This window comes from Haliaeetus albicilla, chromosome 11 (genome assembly GCF_947461875.1).
Source record: "Haliaeetus albicilla chromosome 11, bHalAlb1.1, whole genome shotgun sequence".
NCBI lineage: Eukaryota > Metazoa > Chordata > Aves > Accipitriformes > Accipitridae > Haliaeetus > Haliaeetus albicilla.
In genome coordinates, this window is record NC_091493.1 from 33,611,624 (window position 1) to 33,633,373 (window position 21,750).

The 21,750-nt window shown below is 39.8% G+C and overlaps 1 protein-coding gene across 1 annotated transcript in view; it reads right to left on the reverse strand.

The window, feature by feature from the left end:
- Positions 1-21,750, reverse strand: part of HSPA12A (heat shock protein family A (Hsp70) member 12A) — a 63,271-nt gene that overhangs the window by 16,384 nt on the left and 25,137 nt on the right. Inside the window, exons 5-6 of the mRNA XM_069797064.1 lie at positions 21,185-21,289; positions 17,596-17,712 (exon numbers count right to left, since the gene is read on the reverse strand). Coding sequence (XP_069653165.1) covers positions 17,596-17,712; positions 21,185-21,289 — 222 coding nt within the window. The remainder of the gene's footprint in view (positions 1-17,595; positions 17,713-21,184; positions 21,290-21,750) is intronic.

Below are 21,750 nucleotides of genomic sequence, written 5' to 3' on the forward strand. Positions count from 1 at the left end.
GTCTCCTGTCTAACCTACGCAATAGAAGAGAAAATTGTATTTTAGGGAGAAAATAGTTTGCTGCTAAGGATATTAAAATCCAAAGGCTACATCATAAAGAATTTGCAGAGGTGACAAGAACTGAGTTGCACACGCAGGGAATGTACTGGTATTTCCTAACTTGAGGGGAGGATAAAAAAGATCGTATTAATTGCAGTCGTCTGTTCTAGGGGGGGATTTTGGTACAAATTTCCAAGGCTGGTTCTGCTAAAAGAAAACAGTAAACCATTAACAATAACACTTGCTTCCTCCCCTCCTCCAGCAGTAGTCTGTACCATGAACTTTTCACATTGCAGCCTGCACGTCAGGCAAGGAAGGCAGTGACCTGCAGCGGATGGACTCAGATCCATGTTCTCAGACTCTCCAAGTATAGCAGATGCTATTCTTGCTACTTTTTCTCTCTAGATATTATTTTAACATACTCAAAATATCTCCTGAGGAAAACATTCAACAGAAATGACAGTTTTTAACAGTTCAAAGCACAGCTGATCCTAACAGAATTTCATGAAGAAAATGTTGGGGGGTTTTGTTAAAAAGCTTTTCTTACAGAGTTTGAAAGGCCAGTTACAATGAAAAATGTGTTATTTCACATCATAAGAAGACCATACAATGAATCTTGTACAGTGAAAGGTAAAAGGCATCCAACATGTATGTAATTTTATATGTACATATACATATATATGTATGGATCGATAGACTATTCCATACCTTGTGTATGTAGTATTTCTACTTAGATCATCAGAGATAGCACATTACTGGACATACACATCTGTAGACAGCACAGAGAGAATGGGGGAAGGGGCGATGAGAAAGAAACATGAGCACATACATACTGCTAGGGAGGAATGGAGCAATGAGGTTGCTTTAATACAAGCTCTGAGAAGATGAAGACTTAGGAGACAGTACCTCTGGCCCATCATTACAGCCAAGGAGAAAGGGACAGATGGGAGAAAAATATCTAGTGTGCAGAGAAAGAGGAGTGAAAACAGCAGGCAGTCAACACAAAGAAACAGTGATGCATTCATTAAAAATATTAACTGTAGAAGTTTGGGAATTTGTTATATTTTTACATTTGTTCATTTCTATCATCTGCCTCACTCCATGCCCTCACCCACTGCTGCCCCAGTACTACTGTAACTAAGAACAGAGATTCACAAGTTAACAGACTTGAACAGGACAGATCTAAACAATGTCTTGGTAGTCAACATTATTATAGATCATTCTGGCAGTGGGACAGATGCATCATGTTGCTTTTGCCTAGGGCAGCTTATAGCAGACTTTATAACAGAGCCATGTCTTGACTCCAGTCTGCTAAGGAGATTTTCTTTCTCCCATTATACTCACTAGCAGTATAAACCCAGTCATCACTTAGGAAACATGAAAGCAGCAGACAGAGGTTTTCCCAAAACCACAAACGTGGAAAACCCGTCATGGAATTACAACAATTCTTTGAACACCAGAAAGTTCTTAAAAATGAATTTATTTGCAGGACATTGCTGCATTTATATACATGGAAGAAGCCAAGAACACTATGAAAAGAACTACTTTAAAAGAATGCCCCAGACTGACTTTGCTTATATGCCTGAGGACTAGGATTTCATGCTTTGACAACTGAACTCCCAGATTTTCACTCACTCCAGTAAAACAGGTCTATGAGCTGGTGCCAGTGCATTGCTGTTCAAAATGCATCATCGACAGCAGACCTCAAATTGCTTCAAAGCCTCACATACTGGAGCACAAATAATTTTACCATCCAGATGTAGCTGAATTCTCAACCTGGCGCACTTGGTCTGCTTTTATAGCCAGAGATGTGTCACCAGACGAGAGCCACAGCTGACCACAAATACATTACTGATTCCCTGAACAGCATCAGCTGCCAAGTGTTAGACTAATTCATCATTAGCAAATAGTGAGATCTGGACTGAAGCTCAGTATAGCAGTCTGAGCATTTCCAGAGAACTAAACGATATTCACTCATTCCATACACAGAATCATCATTATTACAGATTAAAAGATGGTACTTTTAAAACCCAGCCTCACATGCCATGATGCACAATGAAAAAAGCAATGCACTTTTTTTTTATAACATATTGTAATGTATATGGCCTTAAAGACAGCATTATAGTAGAATATTCCATGTAGTTTGAGCCTTTTTAAAAGGCAATGAAGCCACGAGGTAGGCCTAGATGAAAAGCTCCCATCTCTGAAAGCAGCCATAATTAGAAGCATCAGCATTTAGCTGGAGTATTCCTGTATTTCATAACACAGCCAGGCAGAATGCTGTTGCTCTATCAGGCTTTATTTATTACACCATGGTGATCTCAGAAGGAATAGCATATTAGAAAACATGCTATCATTGACAAGGTACACGTTTCCTATTATTGTCATTTCAAACTATTGAAAGCAAAAGTTAGATGTCCTTTTTTGCTTTTTCAGAAGGATACATCAGGCATCTTTTTACAGGCAAACAATAAAAAAACCTGACCACCGACGCGTAACACAAGGAACATGCCTTACATGGACTGCACCCTTGAGCCTGCATTTCCTTGAGCTATAAAACTGATTAAAATAACTGATACTAAGGTCTTAAATAGTGCAACCATTCCCCCCCTCCCCCGAAGAAAAGTACTCCATCTGTTGGATTTAAGACACCGATTTATTATTAGAATTGTATGTTAAACTGGAGTCAGCCCCATGTATTTTGTATTCATCTTTATTTCCTTGAGCTTTATCTGCCTGGAAATCCCCTCTTTCTCTTTCATGTACATACATTTCCTCTTCACTCAAAAAACTTTAAAGTCAAACTTGTTTTCTGAATACTAAAACTTCTGAAATCTCACGGCTGACTGCTATGAGGGCTGGCAGGCTCTCAGCTCACACTGCAGCTTTTCCCACTGTCAGGGAACAACACATAACCATGCTTTCCTGCACACAGCAGCCTATTTTCAATCATTTCTGAAGCTTCTGCCATTCCATCAACACTGGGTGATAACATAAGCAGGTACACACACTTTCACAAGATCACTGCATAGGTCTGTCTAGCTTACTTTTGGAACCAGATCATTAAAAAAGGCCAAACCTGCAGAATGAAACTACACGAGGGGCACAACAGCAATGATCAAAACACCACCCTGTCTTGTGCAGTTTTTTCCAAGAACTTTTCTCCGTCCAAAAGGAAAGTATTTGTGTTAAGTTTGTACATAAAATAATTAGATTGTTACATCCCTCAGGTTGCGTGGAGGTTGTGTGGAGGAAGAATAGTCCATAGCAGGGCTGTCAAACCTGACTGAAGCTGTGGGCCAGCCCCTAGGCTCCTCTGCAGGCTAGTGGTGCTACCCTGCCAAGCCAGGTAGGAAAGCAGCAGCTCACACGACCAAATCAGCCCCACACAGGCAAATTCTGAGAAAGACTGTTAGTGGAGGGATCTGCCTTGATTATGTTCTTCAGCACAGGGGGTGGGGGAGATAAAAGCATTAAATAAATAAATAAATAAATAAAATAAAGGATGAGGTAAATTTTACCCCCCACACATAGGATTAGATTCAAATGGTTCTTGCACCTCAGTGTTATGTTAACACAGGCAAAAAAGCCTCAACCGGTTAAGATGCAGCTGTACATATTATTATAAACTCAGCATCTTCTATATGGCAAAAATATGGTGAAAATATATCTTAACACAGCCTCTGAAAAAGGTCCGAAAAGTAAAAGAGAAATGGTTAAGATTTAGTATATACTGGAAATAATGGACGTACAAAGGAGCACTACACAGATTTAGGATTAATCAAATCTGCGCAGGGCCAGAGCAAACTGCAGCTGGGTCTACTTCAGTGCTAATGCTTACATTAACTTGCAGAGTGCTGGTTTTCACCACTGCAAAAGGAACACAGAGGCCACTGTGACCCCTTGATTCCCCTTTGGTCAAGGGAGTAGTTCAGGGCAGTTCTCTGAACTAGAGAAAATAATGTGATCGAGACCCATTTTTTACCCATTTAATAACATTTCCTACAGCACTTTCAGGGTCAAATGGAATAAGTAAATTATGCCAACATATACTCACAAATTTTAAAAAATGTATTTTCTCTGGATAAGAACTGTTCTTATACTCAGAAGTGAATTTTACTTTCTGTTGCAGTACTAACCAGTGAGACGATCCTGGCAGACTCTATACTCCTTCCTAGCCCAGATTACCTATCTGTAGAACACATATACTAGTGCCTTTGTGCTTTATGCATTGAAAACCACTAAAGGAAAACATTTTGTAAACTAAGTATAGAGTAATATATGATATTACTTTCATGGCAGTTAAATTTGATCTTTGAGAAAGAGAAAAACTAAGAATGAGGTCTGATTGGATAAATTCTAATTTACTGCTCTGATAAATTTTGTAGTCATTTAAGATCGGATTCAGTACTACATCAGTGCTGTAGGCACTGCATTCACAATTAATAATTTCCAGATACAAAAATGTAGCATAAATAAACTAAACAGATAAACATGTGCAAGAGAAGAACCACCCTCATTAGACAGTTAGAAAAACAAGGCACAGAGACTAAAAGCCTTGGCTAATGTTGCACAGGAACCCACGATAAGGTGGGAATTCACTCCACAACCCCAGAACTACAGTTCAGTGTCCCAGCCAAATGCTACTCTTTGCCAAACAGCAAGCTGCAATTTCTGCATGTGACACATAGCACGAGCAGAAACTGCAGGGACAGCTCCATCACAGCCTTGGGTCCCCATTCTGTTTTCACAGTTTGCCATCTCCACCAACTGCATTACTTTAAACACTTCTGAAGCAACGCTGCAGACCAGATGAGTGTAATGATACATTCTTCTGGGTAGTAGAAAGAACCTTTTAAACCTGTTTTACCACTAAAGCCACATTTGTAGGCACCAGAGAGACAATTTAAAAGTTGGAGCCCATGAAATAGCTCCATAAAGATAATGTGCTTCATTAGTAAATGAAGCTCTACAGGACAACATCATTCAGCCAAAAAAACAGAAGCTGTGAATTAACATCAACATTTTTCTATTTTCCAAGATATTTATTATAATTAGTAACAATAGGAAAGCCATGATTGCAAGTTAAGCACCACATAGCCCGCATGAAGAAAGTATTGTGTGACTGAATCAAGGCAACACAAAACAACAGTTGGAAATTAAGTGCCTTGTGAAATTTACACCGTTTAAACTAATCAGTTCATTGTGTTAAGGGATTCATGATAACACCATCCACTTAGTGCCCTGGTAAGTGAGCTCTTCTCTAATCCTCCTCCTTTTTCACTAGCTAGCACTTTCTCCAGTTCTATGGCATCAAACTGGGATGTCACAAAAAAACGACTGAGATCTAATTACAGAGGCAGAGCATGCCAGGAAAGAAGATGAGCAACATGGAAAAAAGACTCCCAGCATTACCAATCACAAAGAGGCACGTAAGGGAGAGCTGGATTGGCAGAGAGTGGGGCTAGTGGACATCACAAAGCTGCATGAAAAGCACAGCACATGCAGTTTTGCTAGATCTTCAGCCTTGAGACTTAAGAAGCCTTCACAAAAAATGTTTGAAAATCATTACGCCATCACATACACTGATGCTTTACCGTTAGTCTTCAGAGTGATGAAGAGTACTGCAGCACAATAAGTATCGTGAATAAATACAACAGAGTGAGGCCAGACAGCCCATTTAGCTCAGTCCACTTATCGGTTCAAAGACAGATTCTTAAAATTGCTCAACAGCCACAAAACAAACCGGATTTTCAAAGGCACCCAGATTCCTCTTAGTGACCACAGCAAAGAGGCTGTGTTTGCCAAAGGCAGGAGGAAGAGCTGCTGGGTGCTCCCCTCCTTTCAAAAATTCATCCTCAGGATTTAAAAGCCTAGATGAAAACTGAGAATTAACATCTTTCTTTTTCTTTTTTTCTTTTTCTTTTTTTTTTTTGAAACAATGTTTGGGTGGTGGTTGATCCTGCAAAGATCTAACATCTACAGTGTCACAGAGGCACTTTTTGCTCTACAGAACCAAGAGCTTTTTGCTTTCTCTTAAACAACACCTGCTATACATACATGCATATATATAATAGATATACATAAATGCATACATTTTCACACTATTGCTGCCTGTTGAGCTAAAATTAGGTTTGTGGCACAGGCTGTCCTTCGTCCTATTCTGATCAGGTGCCACTGGTAGTTTGCATTTCACAAGTGAGAACATAGTGGATAATTATCACAGCTGCAGAATTCTTTCAGTGTCAGCTTCCCTATTTGTAACATTTCACTGTTAAGTGACAGGACAAAGATGCTCATCTCTCTGTGAGAAAACTGCTTGAAAGAGCATAAATGAAATCTCAGGCTATGGTAAAATAGTAGTAACTTCATTTTGCAGACAAGAGAAATATAAATTAGGAAAGGTGAAAAGTGGAAAAGCCATAGGTTTAATGGAGGGGGCACAAAACTGTAAGTTGAGAGACCCCTGTAATAGTTTTCATTTATTCACTTGGCACTAGCGTAAGTGATTAAATAACGTGAAAGACATAGAAGGATGAAGCCCAATGTAAAAATTGGCCTTTAAATTGTCCTTAGGATTTTGGGATTATCCTGAGACCTCTCTGAGAGCCCAGATATCTTCCCTTCTGCCATGATGAAGCAGTTACTGTTACTATATATTTATACAGCTTTTCCTTGCTTTTAAAATACCAGAGTAGGCTTTGCAGTGCTTTTTGAATTCCCAGGGCTTGCCCATACCAGAAGCTCATACAAAGTAACTAACCCACAGAAAATTCACAGCCATCCTACAGCCTTCATGTAGGCTGAACTTACTGCTGCTCACACTTCAAAGGTAGAACCCATAAGCTATGAACTCCTGTGAAGGGAGTTTTTAGACTAAATCCTCGAATCTGCAGGAAATCAGGATAGATGATAATAAGGTACCTCTCACTTGCACCCATATACCTGGTGTGGTGAACTTCACCAGATGAGATATAAATTTATTCCAGTTAATAGCAACACTACTCCCCATTTAAGAGTTTGTGCATGAATGTATATGTTGAAAGGGCAAGAGGCTTAGATTACTATTTTATTTATAATTAGACTTAGTTTTATGGTGGAAGAAACTCTTGGATACCAACTTCAAAAAGCTGGGATGAAAATATGTAATCACTGTGTAAACTATTATTATTATTACTGTTAATTCCAAAGAAACCACTAGAATCACTTACAGCCCTCTACTACAGCACTTACTTCCTTGTTATTTCTTAGTACAAGTATTCATGACTGCCAATTTCCATGAGTAACGGCTACAGAATGAGCTCTGTAAGGGCTATCCACTGAACACTTTTACACCCCTCAGTTCACGACAGACATGGAGAAAGTGGAGAGGGTTCAAGGAGGACTGCTAGAGAACATGTTCTGTAAGGGCAGACTGAGGGAGCTTGGTGTGTTTAGTCTGGTAAAAAGGCGGCCAAGGAGGAATCTAATAGCTGCCTGCAGCTATCTGAAAGGCAGTTACAAAGATAGCAGAACACGGCTTTTCTCAGTCTTGCCAGGAGATATAGCAAGGGGCAACAGCCACATATTGCAGCTTGCAGAGTTCAAATTAGGTATTACAAATTGGGTATTATTAGGAATGTGATGCAGCACTGGAACAGCTGCCCAGAGAGGCATCTCTGTCCTTGGAGATTTTTAAAACTTGGCTCAACAAAGCCACTGCTGACCTGGTGTTGGCAATAACCCTGCTTCAAATGGAAGGTCAGACTAGATGATCTCCAACAAACACTTCCAATGAATGCTTCCATGATTCTAAAATGGTGCAGGTATTACACACTGAGAAAGACCAGAACTGCTGGTAGGAATCTCCCAAACGCCAAAGACCTACACACTTTCTCATTCCTTGCCTTTGTAAATGCCATGTCAAATCATTGCCTGTATCAGTGAGAGGGAGCCCATCGTGTCTGACAGTATGACAGCAGTACCAGACTCACCGTAACAAGCCTGCAGTTATTCAGGGCATCACAGGTTTCCGTGTGGAGTTCAGTCAATTAGAACTTTTATTTAAGTGTCTTGGGATCAAAAGGAAACATTTGTCACAGTGCACTTTTTTTTTTAATCTGAAAGCTACTCTTTTAAAATCTGAAAATATAAAGAGCACAACAGTCCTAAGCAGTCCTTTAGCCTTAAACATCAGCCATCAGTCACTTTTTAAAGTGATTCAATATAGCAAAAGCAGTTAGTTTAATGCATCACGGATGCACAAGTTGAATTTACAACACTAATACAATCTGCACCAAAAAAAACCAATCTGCCTCAGTCCAGTGTCTTGTCAGACAGGGAAATTCAATTCCTAATTAATTCATTTTCCTGTATTTGGTTGTAGAGAAAAAATGGTCTTGTGCTTAAAAGCATGAGAATACAAACAGCAGACCTGGACTTGAAGCTCAATTCTTCTGCGTTCAGCTCTGCTACAAGCTCCCCACGTAACATTTTGCAAGTCACTTAGACCAAACTTTGTGAAACAATCCACTAAAGCAAATGCATCAATTTCTGAGTATCCAACTCAATACCAAGGTTTACAATGGAGCTATTGCCAAAGTTTGTTGGAATGGGGGATGCTTGGACTCTGAATAATCAAGCTATCCGTCATACACCTACCTGATCATGCTACTTAGCAAGCTGGTTTGGACCAAAGCAGAATTCATTTCATTACTGTTTAGTAACCTATCAATAAAGCTACTCCTATGATAAGAAATAAAGTACAGCCTATAACATTGCTCCCTCCTAATGGCTGTTTAGAAACTCTGGCATTATCCCATTCTGAAAAGCAAGAAGATAAATGAGGCACCTAGAACTGTAATGAATTGTGACTTTTACTTTCAGCACACTCTGAATAATGAATTTTGTGGAGTTGCACTGGCTACAGCCAAAACGGCTGTATTTGTGTGGTCACTGATTAGATGAACTGATTTGTTATAGATGGCTAGGCTGTCTTATTGAGATAAACGCCTTTGCTAAGCATGGTCAGACTGCCTCAATTTATTTTTCCTGGGGTTGCTGTTACCCAGCTAAAAGCACAGACTGCTTTACCAGTGCATTTCTATACTTTATATTTTATACATTATTTTTATAATCTATTCTTTGTATTTTCAACCTGACCTTGGAATTCTTTGGGACTGTAAGCACTGTTTGATTCTATTATTAAAACCCATACTCATGAGGTCTTCTAGATTTTGTATTATAATTTCCCTTTTTAAATTTATAAAACAATAACATTTACTAAATGTAGGCTATAATACAAACTTTTGAAACTCCCAAAATGCATAATGGAAACCAGTGAAGGAAGAGAAGCAGATAGTCTCAAAGGCTTCTGAGCTCTGTGAAGTATTACTCGTGCAAACATGAAGTTATCCTGAGCAGTAGGAGCAATGAGAGGACAGAGAACGGGAAATATTGTCAGATCCCTATATGTGACACTAGCAGAATTGCAGAATATTGAAAGAATACAGTATTCACTATATAACTGTTACAAGGATTAAGATTATACTTCTAGTCCAAATGCTAAGGTAAATGCGGCTTCTTGCAGAAAACAACCATGATGACAAAAAGGGCTCCTCTCTGTCAAGCCTTCCAAAACGTCACCCTCCTCTCACAGTTAGACGAAGTCCTTTAACCGGTCTGTCTTAGTTCAAAAACCTGAGGAAATTTATAATTTAAAACTGTACTGTGGCAGCTCTGATAGGGGAACGTCACCCTACCCCAAAACTAGCAGACATGTCCTACGACCCAAAGAAAAAGGTCCTTGGGACAATCCTGAACTATTTTATACCTGTCAGAAATCACCAAGAAATGTGTAGAAGCTGTTTATCCTAAAGTTATCCTTTCATTGAAAAAATAAATCTTTCATTTTTGAAGGACTGTTGGTCATTTGTTTACTTCTCAAAGGAAAAGACCATTCATGCTGAACTCCCCATGGAGGTGATTTCAGGGTTTTACAGGGCCCTGCAGACCTGAGGGCTAATGTGGAAGGAAAGAATCTTCTGTTCTGTCTTGGCAAAGGTGAGAGATGGAAATCAGAGATAAAAATGTAGGAAAATGTGTGTACTGCACCTGTGGGAGGATCTGGGAAGAGGGTCAGGAGGAACTGCCACATACCACTGCCTGTTCTACCCCCTCAGTCTTTAACTCCCCTCTTCATGCACATACTTGAGCAAGCTCATGAGTTTGGGCTCAGATCTGCACCAGCCACAGCCACAGGAGCGGTGTTGGCTCACTGAGGGTTCACATCTGTTTTGAACAGATTGTGCAGAGATGGGAAGGGCTGCCACATCTCCCAGCAGCACAAGACAGCACCCAAAACTCCAAACACGCTGCTATCTGAATGCTTTCTGATGCAGTCACTGAGCCTATATCCCTGTCATAAGCCTCCTGCTTTCTCTCTTCTCCCCTGTACTGGAACCTGCATCGCCAGGAGGTGCATCCATAGAACACTCTCAGTGGAAACAAAGTATTTCAGCTGCCTTTTGCCAACTACTGAGAGGAGTGGTGTGAAAATTCAGTTGCCATTTTGCACTGTATGGTGGTCTGCCCCGAATGTCTCCTAAAAGATTCTGCTGTCCTTATTAAGACAGAAAATGAGAGCTTATCTACCCCCAGAAGGGGTGTCTGTTCTCCACTGCCTTTAGAAGATGCCCACTGGAACTGAATTTCTAGAAGTGGCTGCTTTCCAGACAGAAACAGAGATACATAAGTCCTACTTCATGGCATGATGAGAAGATTATTCCTGTTGCTATCTTAAATCCAAAAATGTCCTCTTCCAATTATACTTCACTTTTCTAGGGAAGAGCTCTGTAGTTTGCAGAGAAACAACACTCACAGGTTATAACAGTGAGATGGATGAATCCAAGAACAGATCTGAGCAGAGTGGTTTGGAAATTAGTACTGTAGCATGTGCTGATGAACAGGCCTTGAGGAAGGAAAGTGGAACATAAGGAAGGAAATATCTGAATTACGAACACTGGCTAACGATCATGAAGCAGCATTAAAACCACTTCTGTTTACAATGCATGGAGAAGGTTCTGCAGTTTACCTGTGGCTATTCCTCAAAAAGCTTTTGTGAACCACTGATAAGAAAGAAAGATGATTTGCTACATACAGGCAAGGCACAAGCTTTCTGGCTCATCATGAGAGAGAAAAGGATTTCTTGTATTTGTGAGACAGAAAAGAACACCAATAACTGCAGCAGACCTTACTTAGGACATCACCTCTAGTCTATCACACTTTGGTCTCAGAAGTAATCCCAGATATGTAGACACAATTTTCTAAGGGGAAGAATCTTGGATGCCTTACAAGGTAAGGAAAAAACACAAGACTCTGAAATCACCAACTTTTCTCTTTGCACAACAGGCTACACAAAATCTCCAGATTGCTTGTTTTGTTGTGCCCCTGCCCTTTCATTCCTCCAAATTTTTCACAGGTATTAGGACCACAAATCCAAATTAGCATTACTGAAGCTGACTCGCATACTGCCAAACAATAACGTGCTACAAGAGAGGTTATGTTTGTTGACAGGTTGATGGTAAATGGGACCACAGTGGCATTGAGTCCATACTTCCACTAGGGTGACGTTGCTGCAGCTCACTCCCAAGTGACTGTTGCCACAGATCACATTTGTGCAGTAAATGAAAGCTTAGCTCAAAGTGGCATTACCAAGAATTTTTTGCTGCATTACATTATATCCCCCAAGGTGCAGGAGGACATTAGTTGCAAATTTTATGAGTAGCATGCATTAGAAAAATGAAGCCATTAAATTCACATAAGCTTTTCAATTTTTCATGTTACATTATTCTAGAAATGGTTTCTGTACCATGGGCATGCTCCAGTTACCACAACAGCAAAGCCTGACTCTCTTCCTATTTAAGTATTCTCCTAGTGTCTTAGGCTCCCCCCTTCCCTTTGTTTCAAAATATCCTCACTGTAGGTCCTTATGGCTCAGGCTGATTTTATTAAAGAGACACAAGTGGCCCTGACTGAGAGCAGTTTCACCAAGAAAACTATATGCTTGCTATTTTCTGTTAGTTGCATCTTATTTTGTACCTTGGGCTTTCTGATTTTGCCTTAATATTTTTCAGCTTGTATTTCTTTTCCCTGCCTTTGTACTTGAATACTGGCATCTAAGATGCCTTTTAGACCTATCTATTATCCTCCTTCATTGTCCTTTCTATGAACTTGTTACAGACAATCCTACCCGCTAGTTTTAGACCTTGTCCACACTGATTTATATTTGTTTCTGGACTTCTAGCACTCCCCCCACTCCTCCTGATTGTAATTTAAAGCCTTTAAGACTGTCGTTTTCTTCTTTTGGCTGGAAAACCCCGTCTAGCACAGTCCTTCCACCAGGCAGAGGGAAGATTCTAATTTTTTGCTATTTCTGTTGGTTCAAGTGCCCTTTCAGGCAATTTCCAAGATCCTGAGAAACATGTTCCACAGCTTTCTAAGACAGGCACAGCTCTTTCTACCTATTCTTACCTAGAATGCTACAAAAACCTCCTATTTTACTTGCTTAGCAAAATAAAAAGAAAACCTCCAAATATTCCAACTTGTGCCACAGAATTGGACAAACAGAAATGTACAGAACTGGATTAGCAGATGGCTTTGTCAACTGCCTCTGCTTTCACTTGAACCTGGCTGGGTAATTAAAATGCGTAAACCAAGATCAATTAGTACACGTTTCCCACTGTGCTGAGTTCCCACTCTGTAATCTTCACCCCTCAATTAGTTATCCTTTCCTAATTAAACATAGCTACAAGATGCAGAATCCTCCCTATCATATCACTTAATAAACATTTTAATCCTTATGATTAAAAAGATATTAATATCACAAAAGTGAAAGCATGGACTCAAGAGAACCCCAGAAGCTACAAATAATCAGGATGGTTGATGCATTAACGCACTTCTGCTTCATCTGCCTCCACTAACAAGTACAGTTTCAAAGAAATCACCAGCTTCCCAGTGCTGCTTATGCCTGAACATCCATTGCCTTTTTATGTAGTTTATAGCAGAAGTCTGTTACACTGTGCCTAGACAAATAAATTTCAGTTGTGTGTATTTTATGTACCAAAGATAATACTTAGAAAGGAGTTAAGCGTAGCTCAGCTTCACAGATATCGATCTGGTTAAGTCTCTCTAGTCATCTTTTTAAAAACCAAACACATTTCACATCATGTTTTTATTAGCAAGGAATTTTATGTGTCATCACATTACTCTCTCACCAAATGCGTTCACTTTTCTCCGAAGGTTTCTACAGAGCAGGCTAGTACTGATCAATGTAATGTAACCGTGGAACACAACGTGTTAAATAATTCTCATCATGCACATTCAATGATGAAACTGATGTGAAAACATTAATAAATATTCAGCATAAGAGCTGGTTAAAGAAAGCCTCTGGAATTTCAGGCTCACTGGACCTAGACTGCCTCTCTATTTATACGAGCTTAACATGCGAATGATTTTATTTGCTATTTGTAATTGAAAGATAAATCTACTTCAGAGCTCTAGAACTCCATTTCAAAATCAACAGTTCATATGAAAAAGAAAAAGAACTCTCGATATCTCTAAGTAGACCAGCTGACTGATGTTTGTAAGCCTACAGAACATTTGGGGAAAGCTTAGAAAAATGCACTATCCTTCCCTTTCCTTTGCTCTGCCTTGAGTGCATTTGGTGTGCCATGTTTTACTTTCTTATTTTATAGCTTCTGCATTCACATACTCCTGTCACACTCCTAACTCTTCCTTAAAACCTTATTCCTATTGGCATGTTCACAGAATTCCAGCCTGCAGATTCTGCTCTGCACTTACTGTGCCCAAAGAATGTGTATTAAAAGATGAGCTGGAAAAATGCCTTTACTAAAAAGAAACACTCTGCCAAGAATATTGGATGCTGTGTTCCTCTAATAAACAATCTACAGTGCCTGAATTTCATTTGGGTGAAGGATTAAAAGTGGTGCTCATAGTAATATATCAAGACAGCAAAGTGCTGTTAAGACTGAACCAACTATTCATGCCTACCTAGATTCAATGGATTTCTACACAAATCATCTTGAATACTTTTAGAGTTTCACCTTTCCATTAGAAGACACACTTTTTTTTTTTTTGTCATCAGTAATACAAGACTAAGAAAACACTGAATCTTCTTGTGTCAGTAGGACCTCAGATGACACAGAGGTGGGATCCTGGTTTTGTGTCCATGTTAACACACCATTCTGATGAGGCAGTAAGTGCCAGGCCATGTTCACGAGCAAGAAGTGGCTTGCCTCCACACCTAAGCCATCTTTTCACGTTGGGGTCTAAACCTCAGGGCCAGTGCAGGTAGTTGCATTTGCCTGCTTCTGCAAGGACAAGAATAAGGGCAGGTCCCACCCAAATGAGCAGGATGGAGTCCTACTACATGTTGTCCCACCAGACCATGCTGCCAAGGTCTCCAAAATAAGAAAATACATCAACAATTTGAATTTATTACTCACGATGCGAGTTCTTCATGAGAATGGGATTCCTTCTAATACTGGTAAATGCAGCACTTCTGACAACTACACCAAAGCAAAAAAATTTAAACAGAACAACTAGGACACGGAAACAAGAAAAGTTAACGCTATTTATGATGCCTTATATTTTACTGGTGGGGACAATGGCAAACCTGACTAACACATCCCAAGAGTCATTATTCAGGATGTAACGAACACAGATGCAGTGCACACTTATCCCAGCAGACATGCTTTGAGAAAGGAAACTTAAGCCAAAGTGGGTCTTATAGAGATGATACTCTGCTCTTGCCACAGAGCTCACTCCAAGTGTGACCAGACCCCAACAAGTGTCACACAGCTTTAGAACTATCTCTGGACACATAGAAATTAAGCATGAGGGACAGGAAGAAGCATCTGTGAACTGTTATTCAGGAAGAGAGCAATTTTGATTCAGCAAAGTGAAGCTGTAAAGACATGCGGCTCTACAGCCTACCAGACTTAGTCCCTCGGGAGGGCCCAGAGAGCAAGGCAAATGAGAATAAACAAACACCTGCTTCAAAGAGGTAATGACTCAAGTATAAAAAGAGTTAAGGATACAAAAAGCACAATAGATGAATACAGATGGGGCAGGCAGAGTAACAGCAAGAAGCAATGAGGAGCAGTTTTCACATATCAGTAGGTTAATCACAGTCAAGTTTTTGTATGCATGAATAAAACAGCATTTTAGAGGGGGTTTCAGAGGAGGAAAATGAGTTTGCATTACAGATGTTCATGTCCAGGACATGCAGCTTATGTCTGAGATGACACAAATGAAGGAGTCAAATGTAGGTTGATTCCCTGTCAAATGTGAGGCCACAAAACCCTTTAGCGGCAATATTCTGAAGAGATAGAGAACAGGCCAGATGACAGTTGCCAAAGCCAAGGAAATGATGTTGCAGTAACCAAGATGCAAAATCAGTTACAGCTTTGATGAAAGCTCAGCAGTATGTACAGACAGGAAAAGCTATCATGCAGACAGCATTAGCAGGATTTTGATAGGCTGGATGGAAAGAGAGAAGAACTGTGAGCTGAAGGGAACACTCAGATTACTCATTCAAATGAGAAAGCAGCACAGCAGCTGGAAGGGGGTGTCACAGGAGCCCTGGGGCAGATTAAGAGTTCCAGGTTAGCAATGTTTTGTTTAAGGCAAAACAGAAATGAGGGCATGTCAGAGATGCACTGAGATTGTAGGCTGTACAAAAGCTGATGGATGTTGAGTGCAGAAGCAGACCTACAACACTACTTACTTGACTTTATTAATTCCATGCAATATTTAGCTTTGCCTAGACAACTACTTAACCATTCCAGAAAGGCAAGTCTTTACATTGTGAACCACTGACCAAAGCCGTTAGTATTTTTGTTCTCTTAGAGCCATGTCACTTGCCACAGATTTCTACAGCTCATTAACATTTCCCACTAGTTAAATCTCAGCTTAGACTAGTGGTTGTACTTCGGTGTGTTACCAGTAACAAAATTTCTACTGCTCCCTTTTCACACTTTTCTCTACTCGATGCCCCGATTACTCTTACGACAAGCTCTCATTTTCAGGATGCTAGCATGTTCCAATAGCTAGAAAAAAGAGCTGCAACTTCTGATCCATCTGTACATATTGGTTTGACAAATGTGTTGGATCCAGCAACAGGAATATGAAAGACTGAATGGCAATGCAGAATTCTCAGTTTTCTGCACTTCTTTCTTCATCCCCATTACTTTACAAAAAATCAACCGTGTGTCAAGTAAACATCAATTATTCCCCTAAACTCATGTTTTCCTGCAATTGATCACACACCCTGAGTTAAAAGCCTTGTCAGTCCTTGCTGTTTATCAAGCTTGCCGATAAAAATACACAATCACAGACACAACCACAGACACAGACACTAATTAACAACATTCCATTGTGCCACAAATGAGAAATGCCAAGAGATCTACCTTACCCTGCCCTGCTCCTTACACAGCTCCCAGTACACGAGCACACATGCACACAGACAGCAGGCAGACAACAATATACAAAGATAATGAATGGGTCTCTAGTGTTTCAGATTTACCTACAACCGTGTCCTTCCATCAGAACTTTAAGAGTGTTTTGCTTCTGGCACTAGCATTAGCAATCCCACAATAAAGACTGTTAAGAAAAATGTTGCTCAACATTAGAGATAGTTAGAAACAGAGTTAGAAAAATCTGGGTGCTTCCCAGGAGCACTCTGCAAATTACTCATTAACTACTAGATATTTTATAAACTGTGCATCACAGAGCTGCTGCCAATGGGTTATGCAAGTCTCTGACCAAAAATAAAAAAAAAAAAAAACAAAACAGAAAATGAATATCCTGATGAAAAGAAGAATGTGTACATCTCGTGTATTAAAGACGCAAACTGAATTTGAAATAAAGGACATGCATATGGAAAGTGCATATGGAATATTTGGGGGGCATTTGGGGGGAAAGAGTTAAATGCAGATAAGCCTCTTACTGGTGAAAATAACATTTGAATTTAATTTTATATCCAGACTATCCGGTTCACAGTCCTTTCATTCCTACTGTGGGAAAATGGGAACTGGAAAATAAGTCCCACCGAGGAGGCTCTTTGCTTTCCCTCCTCTTCCTTTTTTTTTTTTTTCTTTAAAAGTCTGTGATGACCTAAAGAAAGTAACAAAACAAAACTGTACCCAGTATGTTAAAATCAGCTTTCCCTTGGGTCTCAAAACTGCATCTGTTCCATGTGCACTGAATTCAGCAGGAATACAGTGTACAAGATGACTAAAACATCAGAATCTGCAGTGAAGGAGACCAATATATAAAAGTAAATAGAAAGAAAAAGGCATTTAAGAGGTGAATGCGTATGACTTAAAGCTACTGCTTTGTAGAGTTAACACCTCTTTAAATGTTTCTAGTCTCACTCTTTTCTAGACCATTTTTATACAGTTTATACCAGAGCTAATTGCCCCAAATACAGTTTATCATCTAGTCTATCAACTAGGGCTTTAAAGGGGCAATTCTATGTTCAGCCTGTAATCTTACCTTGTAGGCAGCTTGTCTCATAAACTGCTTTGCAGGCTGCTTCCAAATAGCAGGCACTGTAATGACCCATCTTACTTCAGTGTTTTCAAAGTCTGAGCCTCCTTGGTCACTGAGCTCCTAAATAAAAGGAAAATAGAAGTGAATGCAAAATGATGAGTGTCAACTTTATAAGAAAACATTATTTCCTGCTAGCTCTAGTAACAGTAACTTTCTCTTTTCAATTTTTTTCCTGTTACATCTATGCTACAAATCAGAATTATTGCCAACCTGTCAAGAATGCTTTACTGTGCCAAAAGCTGGGATTAGGGTTGATGCCTTCTCAAGGAGGCCTATAGAAAAGTTTACTGCTTAACATTTAAGTAGAAAAGTTAGTTTTTCCAAAAGCAGCTCATTCACTGCTGAATATTACAGAATGTTTATGTACATTCTTAGTCACAGTGTGGGATTTGCTGTTAGCTTGAAGAATTCACACTTGCATCTTGATTAATACCCAGAAAAATATTTGAGGTATCACTGATGAACATTATGTTTTACAATCTGGATTTTTTCAATAACTTCTTTATACACAACTCACCTTTAAATCAAATTTTTACAACTCTGTTAACAAGGGAAAAGTTACAGTTAAACCCTTTAAAAAAATTGACTGATTGCTCCTTGAAAATTTTGCTTTAAGCTAACATTCAAGTCTAGTTTAGTACTTTTATTGTCCTTTTTTTTCCATTAAAAAGAGGAAAGTCTGTATTGCATTTGCAAATTAGGTGATATACTGACATGTTTTGGGAAAGGTTCCAAGTAAAATGTCATTACCATATGTCCTATCTAAATCTCCATTCAAACAGGGAAAGGTTCAGAAAGGTGAACAAAGGGCCTTTAGAATGTAAAAAAAAAGTTTCTGCATGTGCTGTGCCAAGGTGTTGTGTTTGTTTAGCTATGCTGCAGTTTAAAACTCCATGCTAGAAAAGTAGTACCTTTATACTGCACAGGGCACTAGAAACGGACAGATTAGTAACAGTTCATTTACATCGCTTGTCTAATTAGTTTCAGCATGCACTCACAAATCACAAGGATTTATTTATTAACATCAAGAAAGGATGCAGCCCTGAAGAGGCAGCACAGCAAGTATATGGGATTGTACCCAACAGCATTCATATTCACTAAGAATTTCGCCAGGCTATGCACGGGTTCAAGTCTGTGACTCCACAATCAACCCCAAAATCTAGTTAAGTAAGTCTTTGACAAGATGAGGATTGTTTCTCTATAGCCATAAAGAATACAGTGAGATCTCATAGAGAATAAATTAAACCCATTCAAAAAAGTACATTAGTTTTTAACAACAAGGCTGTTTTAAACAATGCTTATTTGGATGAATATTCTCATCTGACCCAGCAACTGCTATGCTTACTTTGACTTTATAGAGGCACATTTGAAGCCAATGTGTACTTAATTTACATTTGACTGTTTACATGAGATTTTAAATCTCAAAAACTGTTTAATGGGGACATGTATTTCACAGGAGAATGTGAAAAAAAAATCGTGTGACCCAAGAATAATATTACAAGAAATTAGTATTGCAACATTTCAAATGGGAAATGGAAAATAAAATGCATTTTCCTTACCAACACCAGCCACAGTTGAAAGAAAAGAAAAAAAAGATAGAAAAAAAAAAAGGCAACATAAATGGAAGCAGTCCATACAGCAGAACACAGTATGAATTTACAAATTAAACCCCTGACAGATGTCTGTCTTACTTTTTGTTCTCCTCAATGCTTGTTAGATTTTCTGCATAAACATGCATTCAGGATCAGGGCAACCAAATAACACAGATGACACCAAGTTGGGCAGTGTTGATCTGCTCGAGGGTACGAAGGGTCTACAGAGGGATCTGGACAGGCTGGATCAATGGCCTGAGGCCAGTTGTATGAGGTTCAACAAGGCTGAGTGCTGGGTCCTGCACCTGGGTCACAACAACCCCATGCAACCCTCCAGGCTTGGGGAAGAGTGGCTGGAAAGCTGCCCGGCGGAAAAGGACCTGGGGGTGTTGGTTGATAGCCGGCTGGATATGAGCCGGCCGTGTGCCCGGGTGGCCAAGAAGGCCAACGGCATCAGAAACACTGTGGCCAGCAGGAGCAGCGAAGTGATCGTCCCCGTGTACTCGGCACTGGTGAGGCCGCACAACGAATACTGTGTTCAGTTTTGGGCCCCTCACTACAAGAAAGACATGGAGGTGCTGCAGTGTGTCCAGAGAAGGGCACCGAAGCTGGTGAAGGGCCTGGAGCACAAGTCCTGTGAGGAGCAGCTGAGGGAACTGGGGTTGTTTAGCCAGGAGAAAAGGAGGCTGAGGGGAGACCTTATCGCTCTCTACAACTACCTGAAAGGAGGTTGTAGTGAGGAGGATGTCAGTGTCTTCTCCTAAGTAACAAGCAATAGGACAAGAGGAAATGGCCTCAAGTTGCAGCAGGGGAGGTTTAGATTGGATATTAGGAAAAATTTCTTCACCAAAAGGGTTATCAAGCATTGGAACAGGCTGCCCAGGGAAGTACTTGAGTCACCATCCCTGGAGGTATTTAGAAGATGTGTAGATGTGGCACTTAGGGACATGGTTTAGTGGTAGACTTGGCAGTGTTAGGTTAACAGTTGCACAAAATGATCTCAAAGGTCTTTTCCAACCTAAACGATTCTACAGTTCTATCTCACAGCACAGCGACATGAAATTCACCCCTGCAAAGGGTCAGTGGTTCTTTGGCACACATACTACAGTTTAACTGTGTAAAACAGAATAAAGGAGTGTTGTGCAAAGGTACCTGTGTTGGTAATGGAGGCTATTTATCTGCGCTGGTGCAGAATTCCACATAGGCTACTATACTGAATGTCTCAGTGCAATCAAGTGGTCTGTAGAAATCATTGTACAGGCATAATTACACTATTTCCACCAGGTTAGCCAGCTTGTACACCTCAGCACGTCATCTTTGTACAGACTTACAGTGAGATTCAAGTCACCAAATTATAAATGAGCTTTTAATAATCTTTCTATTACAAAATAAATCCAGCTCATCCAACTTCCCTTTGCTTAATCAGTGAAGACAAAGTCAGGTTGGGGCAGGAGACACATCTAGGTGCCCATCCTATTGCGTTTCACAGTGCCAACTCTTTAGCATAAGAGAGAACCTTGTGTGAACACAGAATAACCCATCAACCCAGCAGCAGAAGTGCAGGGGACAAGGACAGGACCCAGTCTCAAATTTAATTCCTGAGCTTCAGCTCCTACACTTTTAAATTTTCTTTTCAAATCAATGTTTTTCCATGAAAAAAGCAGTAGAAAATATTCAAGCCAGTAAGAAGATAATCAGAACTCTGCACCACAGTGATACACTTACTATTAATGAATCAAGCTTCCCTTGTGTGAGGGGAAATCACTTCAGGCTATTGTGAGCTCTCCAGAGTCCACAGCTTGCCTAGAGTTTCTACAGCTGCCTTGCTTTGTTTACATCAAGTACTACTGAGGTCAAAGCTTGGCAAGGTTAGAAGTGTTAAGCTCACATTTATACCAGTTATAAATACAGAAAATCCAGATAAGGAAACATTACCCTACCTTTAATGCCTGTTCCTTAAAGAACTGCAGAGCGTAAGCAAATATCTCAAGTGCTTTGACTTTTTTGCCATTTGCAGCTGTCAGGTCTGTCTCCATGGTAAGATTCTACATGAAAGAAAATAACTGGAAGTTATTAAAAGGAAAAGGTAAACATGAAATTAAATACCACTGCTTGAGGAAAGGGAACTCTTCATTATCCACCCGGTTAGGAAAAAGTGACAAAATTGTTCTGAAGAGGATCTAACTCATCACTTGAATTTCCTGGAGCATGACATTTGCTGCTTATTTTAGACTTTGTTTTTAAACACTTACCATGTCTAGACAACTGCAGGCAGAGAGAGAAATATGGACTAAATATTAAATAATAACAATAAATCTATCTGTAATTAACTGCAACAAAGCTGCATATGCATGATATTTAATCCAAGTTAAGAGTTAAAAGTGTAGATTTTTGGCTTCCCACTAACACATGAAACCAGGAAACACCTCAATGCAGAAAGTACTGGCCGAATCCCAAAACTCTCCAACACGTTAAAGTAAAAAATATAATCAGTAGGAATAATGTC